This window comes from Ascaphus truei, unplaced genomic scaffold, assembly GCF_040206685.1.
Source record: "Ascaphus truei isolate aAscTru1 unplaced genomic scaffold, aAscTru1.hap1 HAP1_SCAFFOLD_717, whole genome shotgun sequence".
NCBI classification, from domain to species: domain Eukaryota; kingdom Metazoa; phylum Chordata; class Amphibia; order Anura; family Ascaphidae; genus Ascaphus; species Ascaphus truei.
The window spans coordinates 1-20,529 of record NW_027457051.1 but is presented as its reverse complement, the minus strand read 5'-3'; the positions used below and the strand labels follow the sequence as shown (position 1 = coordinate 20,529).

General features: G+C 44.3%; 1 protein-coding gene and 1 long non-coding RNA gene across 2 annotated transcripts; one reads left to right on the top strand and one right to left on the bottom strand.

The window, feature by feature from the left end:
- Positions 1-253: 253 nt before the first annotated feature.
- Positions 254-15,161, top strand: RHOF (ras homolog family member F, filopodia associated). Its single transcript, XM_075584693.1, has 5 exons — positions 254-585; positions 4,059-4,146; positions 11,282-11,391; positions 12,203-12,337; positions 13,464-15,161. Exons 1-5 carry the CDS (start codon positions 460-462, stop codon positions 13,632-13,634), a joined length of 630 nt encoding a protein of 209 aa, XP_075440808.1. The 5' UTR covers positions 254-459; the 3' UTR covers positions 13,635-15,161.
- A 3,432-nt stretch (positions 15,162-18,593) lies between these two features.
- LOC142486035 (uncharacterized) lies at positions 18,594-20,523 on the bottom strand. Its single transcript, XR_012798769.1, has 2 exons — positions 20,349-20,523; positions 18,594-19,275 (listed from the first exon to the last, which is right to left on the bottom strand). It is a non-coding gene; the product is annotated as an uncharacterized LOC142486035 (long non-coding RNA).
- Between the last annotated feature and the right edge of the window lie 6 nt (positions 20,524-20,529).

Sequence of the window (20,529 nt, the reverse complement as noted above, 5' to 3'; positions counted from 1 at the left end):
CCATTTGTAATTCTACTATTTAAATACACTATAACATATGTGCAGTAAATATAATACATGTGTATGTGTATATTACAGTAGATACTATTTAAATACACTATAACATATGTGCAGTAAATATACTGTAATACATAAAACAGTCTCAGACACGTGTTATCAGTGCTCAGGGAAGGGGGCGGGGCGCCCAGGCACACGTGACGAAAGAAGCCCTGCTCAGCCAATCACCGCGGCGGGCTGGGCCAGTGCGCGGAGCTCTCGCAGGGTGCAGGGGAGGATGAGTGCAGTGTGTGTGTTTGTGTGTGGTCTCGCGCTGCCTGTGTCCGCGCGCGGCAGGTGGACAGGTCTCGCGCTGCCTGTGTGTGCGCGGGAGCCGGTGAGGAGAGGGGAGAGTAGCATGGGCTGACCTGGGAAGGGGAGAGAGAGAGGGACACGGACCGTGCGGGGCTTCCCCCCCCCAACATGTCGCAGCCCAACGGCCGGAGCATGGAGCCTCGGGGCCAGGAGGTGAAGATAGTCATTGTGGGAGACGGAGGCTGCGGGAAGACCTCCCTGCTCATGGTGTATGCCAAGGGCTCCTTCCCTGAGGTGAGCAGCCGGGCGGGGAACCGAGGAGTCTGCTGCGCTGCTCGTGCTAGTTAGCTGCTGCTCCGCTGGCTAGTAAGCTGCTGCGCTGCTCGTGCTAGTTAGCTGCTGCTGCTAGTTAGCTGCTGCTCCGCTGGCTAGTTAGCTGCTGCATAACTAAATGGATCGGCTAGTAACTTTATACATACCCGGATGTTTGGTAGTTTAACCCCTGCATACTTTAAGAGACTGGTTAGTGACCCTTCACAACTTTATGCACCTGTTACCTTAAACCCTTCACCTACAGGACTGGTTAGTTACCATGCGCAGTGTATGACTTAATGTACCGGGTTCTTTAACCTCTACATAACTAGGGACTGGTTAGTTGTGTGTTACCGGATGCCTGGTAATTTAACTCCTGCATAAGTTAAGACACGGGTTAGTGACCCTGCAAAACTTGGTGCACCTGTTAATGTAACCCCTACAGTTAGTATGTACAGTGAATACATTAATGCACCGGTTTGTTTAACCCCTATATACCCTCAGAGGCTGGTTAGTTACCCCACATAACTTGGTGCACCACTTGCTTCAACTCCAACATAACCCAAGATGCTGGTTGGTTCTGTATACCGCGTATAACTGAATGCACTTGTTACTTTAACGCCTGTATCACCTAAAAAAAACAACTGGTTATAGCATAACTTGGTGCACCTTAACCACTACACCCCTTGCAGCTTTAATCAGGGGGTTTGCCACACGTAACAGAGTTGAAGAGACCTAATTAAAGCAGCCTGTTAATCAAGTTAGTTCCCAGTTTCTGTGCCCAAAATTGAGGAAATCTGACTGCTCTAATTTGCCGGAAACCCATCGTTTTCCCAAAATGTATGTTTTTTGTTTGTTGTTTTTCTCCTCCAATTTTGATTTCAGTAAATAGTTACAGGGAAATAAGATGAAATCGGCATTAATATTTGTCTCGTGTAAATTCAATAGATTTACATAATTGGTCATAAGAGATGTTAAATAATGACTTTGCCGTGCTTTAAGGGGTTAAACTAGGCAGGGCATTTAAGTGCAAGGCACGGCCTAGCACCCAGGGAAATATTACGCGTTTGGATAGCATTGCAGTTTATCTGCTTCTTCTTTTTTTTTTTCTTCCTAGGCACATGTCCAAAAACATCCCCAAAGGATTTGCATAGTGTAATTAAAAATAGTGTAGTCTGTGAGATACCATATGTAATATATTCCTGTGGAATAGAAATAAATGATAAACACATTTCCAGTGTAGCGACAATCCCACATGGAAAGAGGCAGAGAAACAGAGTTTTATTTAGCGCTGTATCGCTTCATTTTATTTCTCTGTGCTATAGGTGTATTATTATTTTTTTGTTTAATCGGAAATATAATTTTCTGTTAGTGAGGCGTTTTTAAAATATGAATATCACACCGAAAGCACAATTCGAAAAGATGATTCATGCAGTATTGTGTTCCTACGCGTTCTGCAGATGAGCAAGCAATTCAGTTTATTAGTATATATTCATATTTAAAAAAATTACATTCTAAACCTTTAAAAAAAAAAAAAGGTGCACTATAGGTTCCATTATAGTAGTGATGATTTAAACACAGAATGTTTTACTTTACATTGAAACGTAAACAGTCTAAGAATGGAACTAATTTAGTCTTCATTATGACTACATCATTTCTTTTAAAAAGAGAGAGGTTTAGTCCACTGCAGGCATGGAAATATATGCAGTATCTCAGTCACCCTGGTACATTTCAAAATCAGGAAGCACGCTTTAATGTGGACACTGATAACATGAGTGCCGTGTGCCTAGAAACCACATGCAAAGTTGCATGACAGGTTTGAGGGGGAGGAGAATTTCATGGTTCTGGGTAACTGGAAACTTCCAGCCTCTCGCTGGTCCACCTTCTTAAAATGTAGCCTCAAGTGGCCAACATGTGCAGAGCGTGGACATGTCCTTTGGGATTGGGGTCTGTTTGGAGGGGCAGCCTTTGACTTGAGTTTATCAGACGGGAAATAGAACATTCCAATAATAATGGAAGAAAAGTCCACGCAGCAGCCTCTCCCTATCGTACTGTCATTGCTCCTTTTTCGTTGGCTGATATTTAGTTGCCGTGCACGGCTTTGTGTCTTCAAAGTTGACCAACTTGTCGGTCCGATATATTGATCGCTGTAACGGAACAGTGTAAATTTGGTGAAGTGAAGGCGCTGCATGGGTAAAGCTACTGTTTCTGGAAGGCTTAACCCGGGCAGGTTTAGAGGCCAGCAATACACTGGAGATGGGGGAGGGGAGGCAGGTTTACTTTGAAAGAGAACCTAGTTTCAGGGATTTAAACAAGCCTGGGAAAACCCTGTCCTGATTAAGCAGGGCGCTTAGTAGCTTTTATGGTGGATAAAAAAAGTGACTAACGTCTTCCAACGTACAGTAAAGATACTGTGTAAATGCTTATGACGAGCATATTCACATCTTACCCCATCATTATACAATATACAGTGCTACCACTGCAGCAAGGGCTTCTGGGTAATGACATACAAATGAGCACTTTTTTGCTTATCCACTATAGGGTGGATGCCTTTAAGCGTCTGCTTTTACAGCAAAGTCCCGGCAACATAAGTGCATGGACAGCAAACCTGCTCACAGACAGCTGTTTCAACCTTTTGGGTCTCATCAGTTTGAGGGTGGTTGCTGCCTGTTGTAGTGTGATGCTGGCGGCTGGTCCCTCCAAAAACAGCTGTTTTTGTGGCTGCTGAACCATCTGCATCTCATTGCTGTGACATTTCATCTCATCTCTCAATGATCAGAAACCGTAAGGACTTCCTGTGATTGTAGGTGTCTGAACCACAGAACATCGCTCTTGTGACACGGTCGGTTTGCAGCGCCGCGTGTACGAAAGAGATGATCTTCTGTAGGCAACTTCTGCTCTCGGGTTCCCACGCCTCTGCCAGTAATTGTGGAAATACTTGAAATCTCAGTAGCTAAGCCATTCCCAGTGCAGAAAGTAATAAGCAGGTTGTCAAGTCAGACATATATTTATAGGTTGTTCCCCACTGGGCACTTGGCAATGCACACATTGTAGAGGGAGCTGCTCTGTGTTTTAGGCACTGACCTTTAAAGTGGCAGTCCCTGTGTTTCGGCTCCTTGCCAAATAACATTGGCGCCTGTTCAGTGCTCATCCACAGAGGCTGAATTCTTTGTAGAGCATCCCATCATCTTAAACCTTTTGCTGACGGAGGGGTTATGCGAGGCAATGGTTAACATGAGTGGTAACCAGCTAGATATCGTAGACACCTACTTTCCCCAATTTCCAAACCTGATCTGGGTGGACAGCCTCGGGTGATGAGAAGGCTGGTGCTTGGGGAATGTGGGCAAAGCACAATCAAACATTTAGACTTGAAGCTCGCCCAATGACTATTACAGATGTATAACGTGTAATCTTTCTGACCCGATTTTATTAAACTTTTTGTTTTTGTTTTACAGCAATATGCACCTTCAGTGTTTGAGAAATATACAAACACCATCGTGATCGGAAGCAAAGAGATTGTCCTGCATTTGTACGACACGGCAGGTAAAAGGGGGGACACTTTATTTTAATTTTATTTTTTTTAACTAGCCTTTGAAGATGGCTATAGTTTTTATAAATATTTGTATTCTCTTCTAGCCTTAACTTTTTACTTGGTCAACTGCAGTATAAGTATGCAATCAGTGTAATACACATGGCATACTGCTGTAACACTGGGAGCATCTGCCTGCATTTATGTTGGGAGATGGGAAAGCAGGACAAGGCGTGGAGAAGTTACTGCGCCCTTTCCATGCGCACTGCGGTTATTAGGGGCGGTAGGACAAGTTAAGAGCATAGTGGGGCCACTGCTATCTGGCAGTGTCAGAGTTAAAATGTAGTGTGAGATGTAGTCAAATGTTAGGAGGATAGTCAATTGGGAAACATACATTAATTTTACGGAGAGGATGAGAACATTAGGGCCATGTTTACTAAGTGGAGCTATTTCATAAGACACTTTCTGGTGCAGCTTTGTAAATATGGGCCATTTGAGTGAAGGGGCTGGTATGGCTTCCAGCCAGGGGGTATCTTATGGAGTATCACAACACTGCATAGTATATATGGATTTTCATGACCCAATGTAGCCAGGTGTCCTTTAGTGAACAGCACTTCTTTGTAAATATGGCCCTTAATGTATAGCATTGGTCCAGTGTGTGTGTGTGTGTGTGTGTGTGTGTGTGTGTGTGTGTGTGTGTGTGTGTGTGTGTGTGTGTGTGTGTGTGTGTGTGTGTGTGTGTGTGTGTTTTCTAGGGTTGACTTCTGCGTGAAAATAGGAGCTTCCAAACAACTTTTTTTTAATATATATATTTTTATTTATTTAGAAGTGGAATAACCTGTTCCTAGATCAGTGATTTCCAACCTTTTTTTTGTTTGGAGGAACCCTTCAAGTATTTCGAAAAATCTACCCTGGTTGGGAATCACTGTCCTAGATGCATGATGCCTGCAGTGGTGTCACTGAGCAATGTGAGTAGCTGCTACAGGACAAAAAAACTAATGCTAAGGAGATCCCATCCGTCAAATGGCTTAAATTCTAATCTTGCTTATAATAAAGTTTATAGCACTTTGTATTCCTAGAGGTCAGTATGTTATGGAAAGGTGTAGGCGACTAAAATTATAAACGGGATTGTTACATTTATGGATCATAATGAATCCCAAATATATCAGGATTTTAACCTTGTTACACAGGCTTTGTAATATACGGTTGGTTCAGCTGGAGATGTAAATAACCAGATACGTAATTCAGACACTGTGTATACTGGCATGAATAAGACAATATAATAGGGTAACTGGGAATCCCAGATAACTCTGTTGTAGGGCTTTTCAACTTGTTCTCCAAAGGGGTCGGATCAGAAATGATGTAGGAGTAGACGGGCCGCCAGCTTATAATAGCATTTTAGATACATTTAAAAACATGACCATTATATTTCAATATTTTTCAATCCTGCATAACATCTGTACCATATATATATATTTACACGACCTTAACTTACAAGTGGGTTTTAGTGTAAGAAACCTCACTTTGCTGCTGCCAATTTCATCCTAGTTGGGCAGCCGCGTCCCAGGGCCACATCAAGGCCAGTCGCGAGTTGCGTTTTACCCGCCGGTCGCCAGGTGAAGGATCCCTCCTGTATAGCGTCTTTCCGATGGTGATAAATATCTCTAACGTGCCGCATTTTTCTGCCTGATAGCAGTGTAATATTAACTGTATGCTCCGATGCCGGCATTGCTCCGAAACGTGTGGGGGTAGGTATTGTGCTGGCGTCTTGCCTCCTATTCCAAATCTCTGGGTTAAAGATTTGCGCTCGGCGCTGTAAAACATGTGCTGCGGTCTATAACTATTTTGCGTCTGCCAGTGAAAGGGTTAATTGTACCCTATTCCTACCTTGGCCCCTGGCTTGGAAAAGTACCGTGACTTTGAAAAGTTTTCTGGCGCAGAAAATTGTTACCTGGCTTTCTCTTTGCCGGTCTCTACAATAGTACCCTTGTCAGATCCCCCGTTACAAAGTCTGGCAGCGTTCCACTTGGCGTGACTGATCTCAGCTGCTCGGTGTGAAACTGCCCATGAATGACACCTTGGCACTTTTTTTTTTAGTTTTTTTTTAACCTGCGTCACCAACCACTTTTGACCTGGTTATTCGTATGTATGAATATACAGTATTTATGGTGTCTTTAAATAGCCCTGTTGGAACCTTCTGTTGGATGGGTGCCAAGCCTCTCCCAACCTCAAGCGAGCTGTTTAACTCGATTTTTACAAAGTTCTAAGTATAACATCCAGTCCAAAAATATTATCGCACCTGAGAATCTTAACCCTTTCACCGCAAGACGGGCCAGCAATGCATCGCTTGGCGAAAAGAGTCCATTTCAGGGAAAGGAAGTTGTTGATCGAAGAATGTAACATGATTTGATGCGGACAATGTCCGTTTTCCCAAATAGACAGCCCCCTGTTCCCCAATAAGTCGTACCTTTTTTTTAAGGACTGGAGTTGAGCACCGCATTAAATTCAGCAAAGTACAGTTAAACCTAATGAAATTCTAAAATAAAGGCTGTTTTCTTTTAGGATTTTGGAGATCCAGATTGTATGGGCGTGTTTGAATGTGTAAATGTGGAAAGTTCACACGGTTAGACGTGTGGGACAGCGAAGGACGTCTGTTTAATGCCATTTTTAACACTTGATGTTCGATTTAGACAAATTGTATGTATAAAACAAATGTTTGGTTTTAATTTGCAGAGGTAGAAAATATAAGCTGAGATTAGTTGTCATTTCCAAAGGTCTGTTCCAGTGCATTGTCCTGCTTTTCAATGGACAGTTTTGCCATGTGGCACAGGCTAGATCAGTGGTAGGCAAAAGGACGCATATTATACACACGCACAGGCGAAAGGGACGTTGGCGGTTTCCTTCCCCTCGGGTCAGCGGCTTAATGCCGGCACGCTGGATAATCCTGCCCCGCTCCTCTTCTACAGGGAACTGTGATTAGCACGGTTACAGTATGAGTGAGCGATGAGAGGCTACGATACGCACCAGTAACATCTGTACGCGCTCTGCACTGGGGAGAGTGGGGGCTGCTGGGGCGGCCAGATGTTGGGGGTCCGGAAGTAAAGCTTACAAGGGTTGCTTGTTGCCCACCAATGGGCAATAGGCTTAAAAGTGTTGAATTGGACTTGGTTTGAAGAGGAACAGAAAAATATATCTATCTATCTATATAGATATATATCTATCTTGGAATAAGAGACACTTCTACAAACAACCCGGGAAAGTGTATTGAACTGAAATGTGAGAAGAGACTGTGAGCTCGCTAACAGTCGCGCTCCTCCACGGAAGAGGGGTTCCAGCCAGGGAAAATGCCAAATTACACAGACACGGAATAACACGTTTATGCGAGGCGGCGTGTCAACTAGAAATATTGTGTATAAGGATCCATATGGACACAACTTGCTGATACTAGACCAGGGGTGGCCAACGCCAGTCCTCAAGGGTCACCAACAGGTCAGGATGTCCCTGCTTCAGCACAGGCGGTGCAGTCGAAGACTGAGCCACCTGTGCTGAAGCAGGGATATGCTGAAAATCTGACTTGTCGGTGGCCCTTGGGGACTGGCCACCCCTGTAATAGATCAAATGGTAGCAAAGGGGTTCAATGTTTGTGCCGGGGATTTGGAGGGTGGGCCATGTGGGTCCGCAACACTGTTTTTAGGATGATGCAAAAAGGGTTGGAAATGTTTAGGCGGTTGGTGTATTGTTATACTTGGTATTGTTTTACATTGCAGCATATTTATTTGCAAGGCGAGAGCTGACATGTAAACTGCAGCTTTAATAATGAGGGTTTTGGCACAGACCTATTATACAAGCAGAGCCAACTTTGGAGTTGGTTTGACATGACTAATGGTGTCAAGGTGGGAGTAGCCAGCGCCAGCATTGCAAAGAAACCCGTGTTCTGCTGGTAAAAATGTATACTTTTGACAGCAGGGCAGGAAGTTTACGGTCAGCATGAGAGCGCAAGCCGGAAGGCGTTTGCACAATCCACCCTGCATGGTACATGATGCTGCAGCCCAACACTTAACCAACCCCTCTGTGGCTAGTGGGGTCTGGGGGCAAAGGGCTTAAAGCTACTCTCTTTAGAACTACAAGGAACTAGATCGGGAGTTGGCCAACTCTCTAGTCCTCGAGGGCAACCAACAGGTCAGGTTCTAAGGATATCCATGCTTCAGCGCAGGTGGCTCACCTATGCTGAAGCAGGTATATCCCCAAAACCTGACCAGTTGGTTGCCCTTGAGGTCTGGAGTTGCCCTCCCTCCCCCCCCCCCTCACTAGATATTGTAACATACTGTAGGCATAACCGTGCATATGATTGTATTATACACCTTGTATGCATTTACAGGCAGTTGTAGTTTATTCTGTTCTGTAAGGCCTGGTTGGAAAGGACATACCTTAATTTCCCTAGTTGTTACTTTGGCTATGTCATGGTGATCTGCTCCTGTGGATCTGGGCCCGCAGTGGGTGGTGTTTGGTTTAGGCCGTGTCGGTTCTCTTCAGTCCTGGTATTATTATTACATAGTAACATTCTATCTTCAAGCTGCAGTTCCACTTTCTGTTGAAGTTCTTTCTCATATTTCCCCTGCGCCTGCCACCTTCCTGCTTCAGAACAGGAAGTCTTCCAACTGCACTTCTGTTCCTCTGTAATATGCTTCCCCCTGTACTTTGATTACACCTCCTCCCAAGTTGAACATATGAAAGTCCTTTAGTCTTTTTTTTTTTAACGTTTTTGCTGTAGACCGTCCGCCATTTTTGTAGTCCCCTTGGCACAATCTCCAACTGATGTTGTCCTGGAGACAATACACACTGGATGAGGCCTTACCAATGATCTATAAAGGGACATCACTATCTCTCCCTCCCTGCTGCTAATACCTCACTCTCTTGCCTACTTTGAAGCCGGCTGGAATAATGACTCCCTTGTCCCTTTCCTCTATATAGTAGTTGGCATAGTGCCATTATTCTCGTATTCTTGTTGGATTATTGTGCCTAAGTGCACCGTTTGGTAATAAATTGTAGCTGTCACAGTGTGCTTGGCATTCCACACATCCGTGCTCTATCACAGAACACGCCGGTGGTACTGAAACCGTACGTTTTTATGGACCCTCCAATCCAAACTATGCCATAAAACGGTGCACAGGGGAATTCGGTTGTCCATGGGGCACATCCCGGATGAGTAAGGGGCTCCCTGCAATCACTTGATGTTATCCGTTCTATGAAATGGTTGGGCAGATGCAGCAATACGCAGATAACGATCCAGGCATATTTGCTTTAGTAATGATTGCGTTGCGCTTCCAAAGTGCATAGTACAGAACAGGATCCAATGGCACAGGGAGACGACTCCTTACCTAAAGAGCCTACAGTCTAATTTCAGCACCGGGATATGTGCAGAGGTTGAAATGAATCCTAACCCCCTTCCACTGCCAGAGAGGCCTGCAACGCATTATAGCGGGAGGGTTTAGATCAGGGGATTGCAAACTAAGAGCCACCAACCGGCCTGCTACAGCACAGGCTGCTCAATCGTGCTGAAGCAGGGACATCATAAAAGCTGGCCTGTTGGAGGCCCTTCAGGACTGAGTTTGAGATGGAAGAAGACTTGTTTGACTAAGGAATGAGGTTGGAAGATTTCCAACTAGCCAGAAGATGGCAGGGATATCTTTGTTTACCTTCATGTCTGATATCGCTGCGTTGTAAATATACATCTTTACTCTAAATAATACAGTTCTATTATACAAAAGATAGGTATGAGTATGTTTTAGAGCAGGGGGGCACAAGATTTTCTGGGGGGTGGGGCGCTGCTCTTGGAGGCCCCATGCTTCCCAGGAGGCATTTAAATTGAATGCCGTGGATCGCGTGAGGCCTCTGTAAAACTCCCTTACCTTACTTTCCAGTGACACGTCGTCATGGCAATCCAGCGTCAAATGATGCCGTGGGGACGCTTGACGCCAGAGCGATGTATGGGGGGGGCGGGGGGTTAGGCGGTTGTGAGTAGGGGGAGACAAGGTAGGGGGGCGCAGGAAGAAAACTTTGCGCACCCCTTTTTGAGGATTGAAAACAGTGGGCTAGTCTTTATGCAACATCTGCTTAATAATGCTGTGTACATTTACTGTAATTCCTTTCCATAGTCCAGCAAAGATGTAACATGCACTGTCATAGGATACAATGCTGGCTGAAATCTGCATGAAACACAATGAATGAACAAATGGTCTGTTGCAGGTACTGCCCACCGCTATTTCCGTATTAATGATTGCTTCTGTACTAGGGAAACTTTAATATTTGCTGTCCAGAAAACCTCCACTACTGTTACTCCGAAGTGAGGGCAGTGACCGCCTACCGACAGGAATTACAGCTTCATCTCATTCTATCCGCCATTTTGTTCTATCCCAGGCAGTGGGGATATCCAGAGGATTTCTGCTATGTAGGAAAGTCCGAGAATGTTGAGGAGGGGCCTGCAGGAATGCAGACAATGCCATTGTATAGGGGACTACGCCTTTAACTTGTGTTGCTGGATGGATGTGTATGTCAAGCCTGTCCGATAGGGACACATTGGATGTTTCACTTCACTGAGTGTTTAGGGAAAAGTGGTGCTTAAAATTCCTCTAGGTCTCTGAAGCAAGAAAGGGTTGCAGAATGCACCTCCATGACTAATATTGCTAAACCCTTTCTTCCTCGTTGTGGCAGTTTTAACCCTTTTATTACTGGAGGACACTGAAATGTTACATGTGCAGTTGCCTTGGAAGAAGGAACAGACTCGGTCAATTTATCCTAAACAACATGTATTTAACGTCTAATGATTTACCAGATTTCCTTCTCTTCCCCCCCCCCCTGCAGTAATCTTACCCGTGGCTATGAAATGTCATTTTGTAACTGTGTACACGTTGTAATGCGGCGAACAGAAGTCGGGGAAACTAGGTGATGCGTAAAGTCGGCAAACAGATTGCATGTAATGTTCTGTTTGTGCGCGCATGTCCACGCTGGGAGCGGTGATCATGTTTATCGCCAGAGAAACAAAATGGTTTTCTAAGGGGGGAGGAAGCATTAAAACCCACGGAACGCCTCCTTTTTATAAGTCGGTAGTACAGTCTACTTTATAACGCATGTGTCTGGTTTCCGTTGCAGGACAGGAAGATTATGACCGCCTGCGCCCTCTGTCATACCAAGACGTGAATTTGGTTTTAATTTGCTACGATGTTACAAACCCTGCCAGCTTTGATAATGTGTTAATAAAGGTAAACATTCCACTTTGTTAATTTTTTATACTTCCTAACCGTTTTATAACCTCAGAACGTGGGAATTGTGGCTATTACACAAACTATGTATTGGTGGCAATTTTGCAGTGAAGGGTTAGTGAGCCTAAACATGATCGCTTTATCTTGTCACTATAGTCTTAGAACAGCACTCACGTCTATATTTTTTTCTTAATGTAAATATATCAGATTAAATTTAAGTGCCAGGAGAAAAAGGACCCCAAATCCTCAAACACACACTAATCTACAATCGTGTCCAGCCCTACAATGTAGTAATTCTAATAAAGTGCTGAAAGAGCAATATCAGAACCTCATTACATAAATGTGTGAAATAGACAAAACGGCAAAATATACTGCAACAATGTTTGCATATCGTTCTGCTGATTTTAAAAGTAAGTGTCGATTATCTCACTCGCGTTTTGAGAGAGATTTTAAGCGTCGGGTATATATATTAACAACTTCGTTATGCAGACTGCGTGCCTTCAATAAATCGCATGGGATACAGCCTCTGAACCACCTGTGCTGAAGCTGGGATATCCTGAAAACCTGACCTGTGGGGGGGAGGGGGGGGGGTCAGGAAGGGCTTGAGGGTTTTGGAGTTGAGCACACGTGCCTTAAAGTTTGAGGTCCAATCACTTATCTGGCCTACATTTCCACCTGTCCTGGGTTAGGGGGTTCTTCCAGCCCTGGCAATAAGTACATCGTTTGTTAATGTTTGTGTCTAATAACTCTGTTCTGGACCCAGGCGTTTTTATTTGTTTCTTGCCTTGCTTGTTTCTTTACCCCCTATTAGTGGTATCCGGAAGTGAATCACTTTTGTCGGGGGGTCCCCATAGTACTTATTGGCTGCAAAACAGACCTACGGAAGGACAAAGAACGGCTGCGTAAACTGAAGTCTTCCCAGCAAGACCCAATCACTTATTACCAGGTGCGAAATCATCGCTCTGCAAACGTCTCATCTTCCTGGAGCTGGGTTTACAGCGGGGGGGGGGGCAGCTCAGTCCTCAAGAACAGGTCAGGTTTTATGGATATCTCTGCTTCAGCACAGGTGACTCAATCGACGGCACCGCCTGTGCTGCAGCAGGGATAACTGTAAAACCTGACCTGTTGGTGGCCCCTGAGGACTGGAGTTGGCCACTCCTGCTTCAGAGTATGAGTGGTCTGGGTTAAAAACGTGAATGTGCTCTCGAGATATTTCTCTTTACAATCTCCCCCAGAAGCCTCTCTGAGTTTAGCTCCTATGATGTTAGTATCTTGCCTCCTGAAACAGTCCTATACGGGAAATAATATCCTGGTGTTAAACATGACTTCCTTCATCTCTAGCGCCTGACGTTACCATGGTTACCTTTACACTGCGCTGGGCCCTGGGGAAAGCTCCATTTTAACCTCCCAGGCACTTGATATTTCAAATGCTTCTATCTCCTGAAAGAAGCATCAGATTAGCAATAAAAATTTAAAAAAAACGGCTTCATATTGTGTTGGTTAATTGATCCTTTCGTAAAATAGTGACCCGTATTCTAAAACTATAGACATTCAAAGGCGTGTTGCCGTAAAAAGAAAGTGTCTTTCCTCCAGCGACTCCCTGAGATATTTACATCTGAAGGGGCTGCCGGTATATCCATCTGTTTAAGGATCCCCGCGGGGAATGCGCAAGTGATGTCACTGCTTCCTATTGGCCCGTGAAACCTTTTAACGACACTTTCTGCGCCGAGGCAGGGTATATTGGGGAGCAGGGGGTTCCCCGCAGCTGAAATAAACGTGGTTCATCTCTGAAGACCCCCTGCTTTAAACACGGTACAAATAAGAGGGATGAGGGATGTATAGAGAATATTATGTCTCCTGCATCTGTCTCAGATTATGCTCGTTGTACAGAAATACCAGGAGCTCTATTAAAACCCGGTTCCAAACTCGCAGAGTCCAGTCTTGTGAAACCATTGGAAGTAATGTAAATATGTGCAGGAGGTGCCCCTTCTCAGCGATGTGCTGCTGGCCTCTCCTGCAGCTTATTGCACCCGCCCTGTGTGTAATAACCACCTGCTATGGTTTGCTTACAGGGAGAAGCTACAGGTCACAGCATACGTGCGGAGGAATACTTGGAGTGCTCGGCCAAGTTTCGGGAGAATGTAGAGGACGTTTTCAGGGAAGCCACAGTAATTGCACTGAATGGAATGAAAAAAGAACAGAAGCTGAGGAAGAAGAAATACAAGCAGTGTGTGGTTCTCTGAGGCGCTCGGCACTGCTTGCTGCCAACTGTTTAATAAGCGCTGAGCGCACTTGCACAGTCTGGGATATCTCGGTGCTGTTTGTTTGAGCGACCTGGACTGTTTTATTGTAAATACATCATTTTTAATGTAGTGCGGATATCTTCTGTTTTTTTTTTATATTTTATCGCTGTTGAGTCGAATTCAACCGTTTTTTAAGATAAAGAAATAACTAATGACGCTTGCCAAACGCACTGCCAGCGTTGTGGTACCTGAGCGAGGGACACTGGTTAAACCCCTCCATGCCAGGTTTATTTTTGAAAGTCCAAATAACAATGTATGAACAAATTACAATTGTGACATGTAAATACCAGCGCATCCAATAGTACAAAATAGTGAGCCGGCTATTAATATGGGACAATCGGGGGGTTAATAAGAGATGCTAGATCAAGACCGGCCAACTCCAGTCCTCAGGGGCCACCAACAGGCCAGGTATTTGGGATATCCTTGTTTCAGCACAGGTGGTGCAGTCATGACTGTCACCTGTGCTGAAGCACAGATATCGCTAAAACCTGGCCTGTTGGTGGCCCTTGAGGACTGGGTTTAGCCACCACGCTGCCTTAGATAATCTCTGTATATATAACATTGGATGTAGCACAGTTTGGACCTGCAAGAGCAAAATGTCATTTAAATTTTTAGGAAGTTAAATCCAGTACTGTAAGCACCGGGCTGAATATGTATTTAGCTAATTTGCACATTTATTTAATCTTGTACATTGGTGGAAGCTCGATAACTTGTCTGAGTAGCATTTCGGTTAGATGATTTCAAGCAATGTCTTGTATGCAATTAAAATCTTCTGACCGATACTGTAACGCTATCGCCCTTATAAAGCCCTCCCGCCCTGGTCAGGTTTTCAGGATAGCCACCTCTCTCCCCGATTATCCTGAAAACCTGATTTCCCAGTCACTTAAATCCACTCTTTGCCAGAACACCATTGATCTCCTGGTAAGATGTGTAATTACTTCCCGCTTTGTTACGTTGTGTTTATTACATATCCAGTACAATGTATGTTTTCTAGAATACATGACAAAATCTTTACAGCGGTGTAACACCTGAGAACAACACCTGAGAACATCTGGCTGCTTGTGTGTGTGTCTCTCTAATGCAGATCTGTACTGAACCACTGTTCTGAAGGTTCCTGATACCCAGAGGACAGAGCCTGGATATTTGCTGCCGTAGAGAGCACACGATGCTGGAGACAGACATTTATTACAATGCTCCCCAGGCAGTAAAAGGTGTTAATAGGTTCTGGGAAAAGCGCGTCCCTTTTTAAATGTATTTGATCCGAAATGCTGTTTGATGCGAGAGTGGTTAAGATGTTGCACTTGGATAAATAAAGTGGGTGAGGTCGGGCTGTTTACTACTCATGATCACGTTTAAATGTGTTTAGCCTTCTGTACCGCCTGTTATTAACCAGCTCTCTCTTCTCCCTTGCTTTCCTCTTGTGCTCTGGAAACGACTTGTCACTTTTTATAAAGATTTGCCAAAGCAGCAGTGCCTACTTTTTGGGGGGGGGGGGAGGAGGAGGGGGGGGGCAGGGGGAGTGCCATGGTCCCAATTCCCCAAGTTGTAGTTTTAGACCCACAGCGTTGTGATGTCCCCTCCAGGTGATTAGCTGGATTCGGGCAGATTAAAGGCAATGTAATATTTTGATTCAGATGGAACCTGGACTTTACACCTAAAAGGGAGACACCGTCCTCATAACTATTTTATCTTGGTCAGCCTGTAAATAAAGTGCTATTATCTGGCCACGCTTGCAATTCCCTGACTTTACATGTTAAAGTAATTGGCGTAAGAGACTACTTTGTTAAAAATGAATCGAGCGATCCTATAGTGGTACAAATAACACCATCAAAAATAAATCCATACTTTGTAAATCTTTGAGCTAACTGATTTCCTGGATTGCATTAGCATTTATTATATGAGCTGTCAATTGTAAAGGTGCTTAAGCTACAGACCAAGCAAAATCCTACATTTATTTTTTTAATTATTTCTGTCCAGTATATAAAAAAAAATGCTACATGTATTTTCTCAAACTGACATTTTTAATGTATGATGTAAAGAGCCTGTTTAGTTTCTATAGCAACCATTTACAAAGTCACACCCTCTTCCGAAACAGGCTCTGGCACACCCTGTTGACCCCTGCTCTCTCTAGCAAGTGCACCAATTGTATCCTGTGACTGCCTGGTCACATGATCTTCCCCACAGAACTTTGCATCTCTGGTCCTCTTCTGCTGCACTGACAGCCATTTAGTGAACCCCCGAGTCAAATCTTCGCTGATTGATTACAAGAAAACGGATCGATCGGCAACTTAGCTAATTACTTAGTGTGTGGATTGTATTAATAATGCACATATTAAAGGGAGAAAAAAATAAAATGTAAAAAAAAAAAGTCAGCTTGGATTGCTGCTTTAAAGACCTTTCAACCTCCATGTCGGGAATTGCAGGAATCGGCTGGCATACTGGCTCCTGCCTCAGCATTGTTGGTGACTGTGTGTCATGGGAGACCAGCGCTTCTAACACCAAAATACCTGGATCCTTTGAGCAAAGGTTCTGTTTTTTTGGGGGGGGGCATATACCAGGGACCTTTGAATATAATTCAATTCCCTGCCCAGTCTTACTGTTCTGGTCTGTGCTGAAGCAGGGAGATTTGTTTATCCGGTGGTCTGTGTTCCTCAGGGGGGATTCCTGAGTACATGTTTCAAGGTAACCCGCAAAACTGGCCCCCTTCTACCCAAACATTTGACTGTAAAATCACCCCTGAAAGGTCAGGCCCTGCATATCTCCGCTGGTTGGCACTCCTGGAACAGTAAAAATGCACATACACCTTTATTACAAATGCAGTTACATGCCATGATTGGGTTGAAGAGCTGACAATCACAATTACCAAATATGGCTCAGGGGCACCCAGCCGGGCCAAATACCTTTATTAATGGCCTGGGTACTCCCTCATTGTCACACTGAGGAATCTGCCAAGGTGCCCATTAAGCTCACTAGTGTCTCCAAATAAAAAAAATGTAATGGAAAGGGAGGTGGGGGGAATCTCACTAGCTCCGCAAACCACGGTTGCTTTGGCCAAATATGGAGATACAAATAGAACATCCACCTGGTCCTTCTTGCTCGAGTAACAAGAAAGGGAATTCCAGAAGGTTGTCCTTGGATCCTGTCATCTTGAGCAGTATGCTACTGGCTTTGTTTGTTGCCGATGCCATCAGATCGATTGTCATCTCTGCATTACCTTCTTGAAAATTGAAGGGTACAGTTCCCATTCTCGGGGGGGAGGGAACGACAGAATTGTCCGCTTCCATGTTTTTGTTCCTAGAAATGTAAGCTGCCGACAGCTTGGGAACAGATTTCTCTGTCCAGATCAAAATATTGGTAGACTTCTTTTAGAGCTCTCTCATGCTTTGCTTTCTTCCTTGCTAATTGATATAGGCAAAAGCTGTGATGTCAGAGCAGATGCTTAATGAATAGCCTATTAACTTGTCAAGACACAGAATTGCATAGAAAATAGCTCAGATCTCAAGTATATTGATGTGTAGTTTTATCGGAGTTGGACAAGGCTTTTGATCTCCATGCTCTGGTAGTGCCGACCTCCTCTACTGTGACTTGCACCCATGGTAAAAATGTTCAATACTGAAGCCACCATCGTTTTCCCTTTTTGTATAGGTTTCTGGTTGCTCCACTATAACCAGCTTTGCTCTTAACTTTTGAATGCAATCATTGCATAGCTTTTTGGGGTAAGCAGCAGGGTGTTTGACATCACAGTACTTGGATTTGAGAGTCTTCTTTGGGTGGAGAGGCTTAGCAGATTTGAAATCTCCTGCAGCCTGTGATGGACATTGTACCTATAGAGGGAGCCGAGCCTGAAATAGGCATTCCATCTCCTCCGTTCTACCTCTGCCAAAAGTGCCGCCTGCTGCTACACGCCAAAAATGTCCCTCCCAGGTTGTCACTTCGGGAACTACAGTAGGAGTATGAGGACGCAGCGGAAATCGGCGATACCCACACGTAGCGCTGGATCATGCGCGCACCTGAGACCAGGTGTCAGAAACAAAAAACACCCTCTCCCCAAAATCACCCAACCTTGGTATATCGAGACCTCTGTTTGAAGTAGTCTTCGCACGTTATGGGACGACGTGTCTCACAGGATGGCGGCCAGGCACCGGAGAGGGGAGGACATGGAATATGCTTTAGGAGCAGTGCATGAGAGCAGCCCATGGTTCAAAAAAATAGAAAACATAGGTACAATGTTGGGACAACTTTTCCCCATCTAAAGTAGGACAAGAATAACTGACCAGAGGAGAGACCATCCTTCCTTCCTATCCTCATCAAGAATTGTTGTCGTACCCCAGCCATTTCTTGCTGCCATAGCAGACTAAAGAAAATGTGATTCTTTCACATAGAATAGATCCTGGTCGCAACCCTTCTCTTGAGCACATACCACAGTACCTTCTGCAGGAAACCTATGAGTCAGGATCAACGAGCTATTGGGTTGAGCAGTATCATAACAAGGTGTGGTGCAAACTTGCATGTCCCTAGTAATTACACTAACTTTCTTGTAAACTGCAAAAGTAATTTTATACAGGTTAGGAAGAGTCAAATATTGACCTGCACAGTATGTGTGTTTGTGAAAGGATTTGAAATTTAAGAATACACATTTGTACAGGTATTCCCCATATTGTGGCATGAAAGCATATGCCATGTAACCCACTTAATGCTGAAGGGTTGAGAGATCAGTTGAAACACACACAAGGCACAATGTCACATTCTTATTGTCATTTTTTCTTTTAAAATGGGAGGTGCCGACTTCTTGTGTAACAATATTTAGAGCCGCGTCTGACATGACGAACCTTTTCATTGCAAGAGGTCAGCAACGTACCGACCGCCAAAGGGTTAAAAAATAAAGCCTGTGTCCTGTAAGAAGGTTATAAACATACGTAGTGTTTTTGTTGCGTTTATTTTTTATTCTCTCCAGACATACAACATACCTCAGAGTAGTGCGTATCTACTGAAATCCTCTGTAAACATAAATTAACCAAACAAAAACTAGGTATAGTTAAAGGCAAACTCCCTTTCCACGTCCTTTTTGTGTTTTTTGTTTTTTATACATACATTTCGTTAGTCAGATAAGAACGATGCAATATGCATGGGTAGAAAAATCAACAACAAATAAAAGAATCAACAGAAGGGAGTCGTAAAAGATTGTAGTTTTACCCAAGTATAGTCAGAAAACGTGTATTGTGTAACTGCTGCAAACGGCTATTTAAAACAATGCAGGAAAGGCGGAAAATGTTTGGTATGTAATCTCTCTCCCAGAGAGAAATACGGAGCCAGCCAGGACTCCGGTGATTCACCAATACCGCACAATAGTTCATGTTTAAATAGTTTTGTATTGGTACGGACAGTAGGGCACTTCTGTATTTCCCAGGGGGCTTTTATTTCCCAGGACGAGTGGAAAAGCTCAGCGATATAAAAAGTCCGGTATTATTCCGGCTCACGGTTTCTTCAGCTTGTTTTTTAGAAGTTTCGTGTGGACCACTTTTAATGTCGTCAGAAAGTTTCCCAGGAAGAGCAGGAAAAATGTGAGGGCCAGCACCAACACCTAAAGAAATGAGGGAGTGCACAAGATGTGAATATTCAGTCACTGCTTTATTTTCAGAACCGTACTGCAAATCCCACACACTTATTCCATATGTGCACGTGTATTTAAAGGTTTGCTAAAGTGCTCCACAACTGCCCCGCACTTTTGTCACTATCCCCACGAAGTACGAATGTCACAAATACGTCCGACAAGGGAATTACCCCGCTGCTTTAGGTCTCGCTCACACAGAACGTGGTGTGATTGCGCACGCACGCGCGCCACTCTTTCGCTGTGTTCTGTGGGAGTTTTCAAACAGAAAACAACCTCCGTCGGCGCAGTGCAGCGTTGTCGCGACTGCAACTCAAGCCTTCAACTGAAGTTGTAATTTCAAGCGCCAGCCGCGTCACGTGCACCGCGCCAGCCAATCACAAACTCACACTTGAATTTTATTTTTTTTAAGTTAAGCCCCCAATCGCGTCATTCTGTCTGCTGGGGATGTTCGCACATCGCCCAGCAGACAGAGGCTGTCATTTTAAGTTTAACAGCTATTAAAGTTTGTCTACAAAAGCCCAACCTCAAATATCACAACATATGTATTGCGTTCCCTGATAACGAAGGGGGGAAGCTACATCCAATACGGAGATAAAAAGCAGAACATATCACTGCAGTGACCAATAAGTCTCCAAAATGTAACTGACAATCAGTAGGTCTCCAAGAGGAGAGGTTTTAACGAAGACTGATAAAAAGAACCTATAGAAGAGACTCATTTGGAACGATTAAGTAGGGCTACACTTTAACACACCGGCTTTTAATGTTTAAGTTTTAACAGACATACAACTCCAGCAAACATTCCTCCTGGATTGTTTGCACTCGAGGTCAGGCCACACCTTGCTCACCTGGAGGGCGGGCCACACCTTGCTTACCTGGAGGGCGGGCCCCTCGGGGTTCTCTCTCCAGCTCCACCTTTGATAAAAGGATCTGTGACTGTATTTGCAGCGAGTCACAGTGTCGGGTTCATGTTTGCATGTGACGTGCGCAACACATACTTTAATATGAATCATGTGAAGTCCTTGTAACCATCAATCATACACTACCTGCCATTCTTTGCATTCCTCGTGTCTGGACAGCCCAAAGAGTGTAACCGCGTTATACAGCTGCCAAAACTAAACAAAACACAGGCAATTAGCGTTTTACAATGAACGAAGGACAACTGTAGCAATGCATTGTGTCTCCTGGGAAAACCTGAACCAACCATCGCATCGCTGCCCCCTGCTG

Excerpts from the sequence above, each read along its gene's own strand:
- RHOF (XM_075584693.1), top strand. The coding sequence starts at position 460 with ATGTCGCAGCCCAACGGCCGGAGCATGGAGCCTCGGGGCCAGGAGGTG. Across the intron at positions 11,392-12,202 it reads TTGATAATGTGTTAATAAAG|TGGTATCCGGAAGTGAATCA; the intron begins GTAAACATTCCA and ends ACCCCCTATTAG. Across the intron at positions 12,338-13,463 it reads ACCCAATCACTTATTACCAG|GGAGAAGCTACAGGTCACAG; the intron begins GTGCGAAATCAT and ends GTTTGCTTACAG.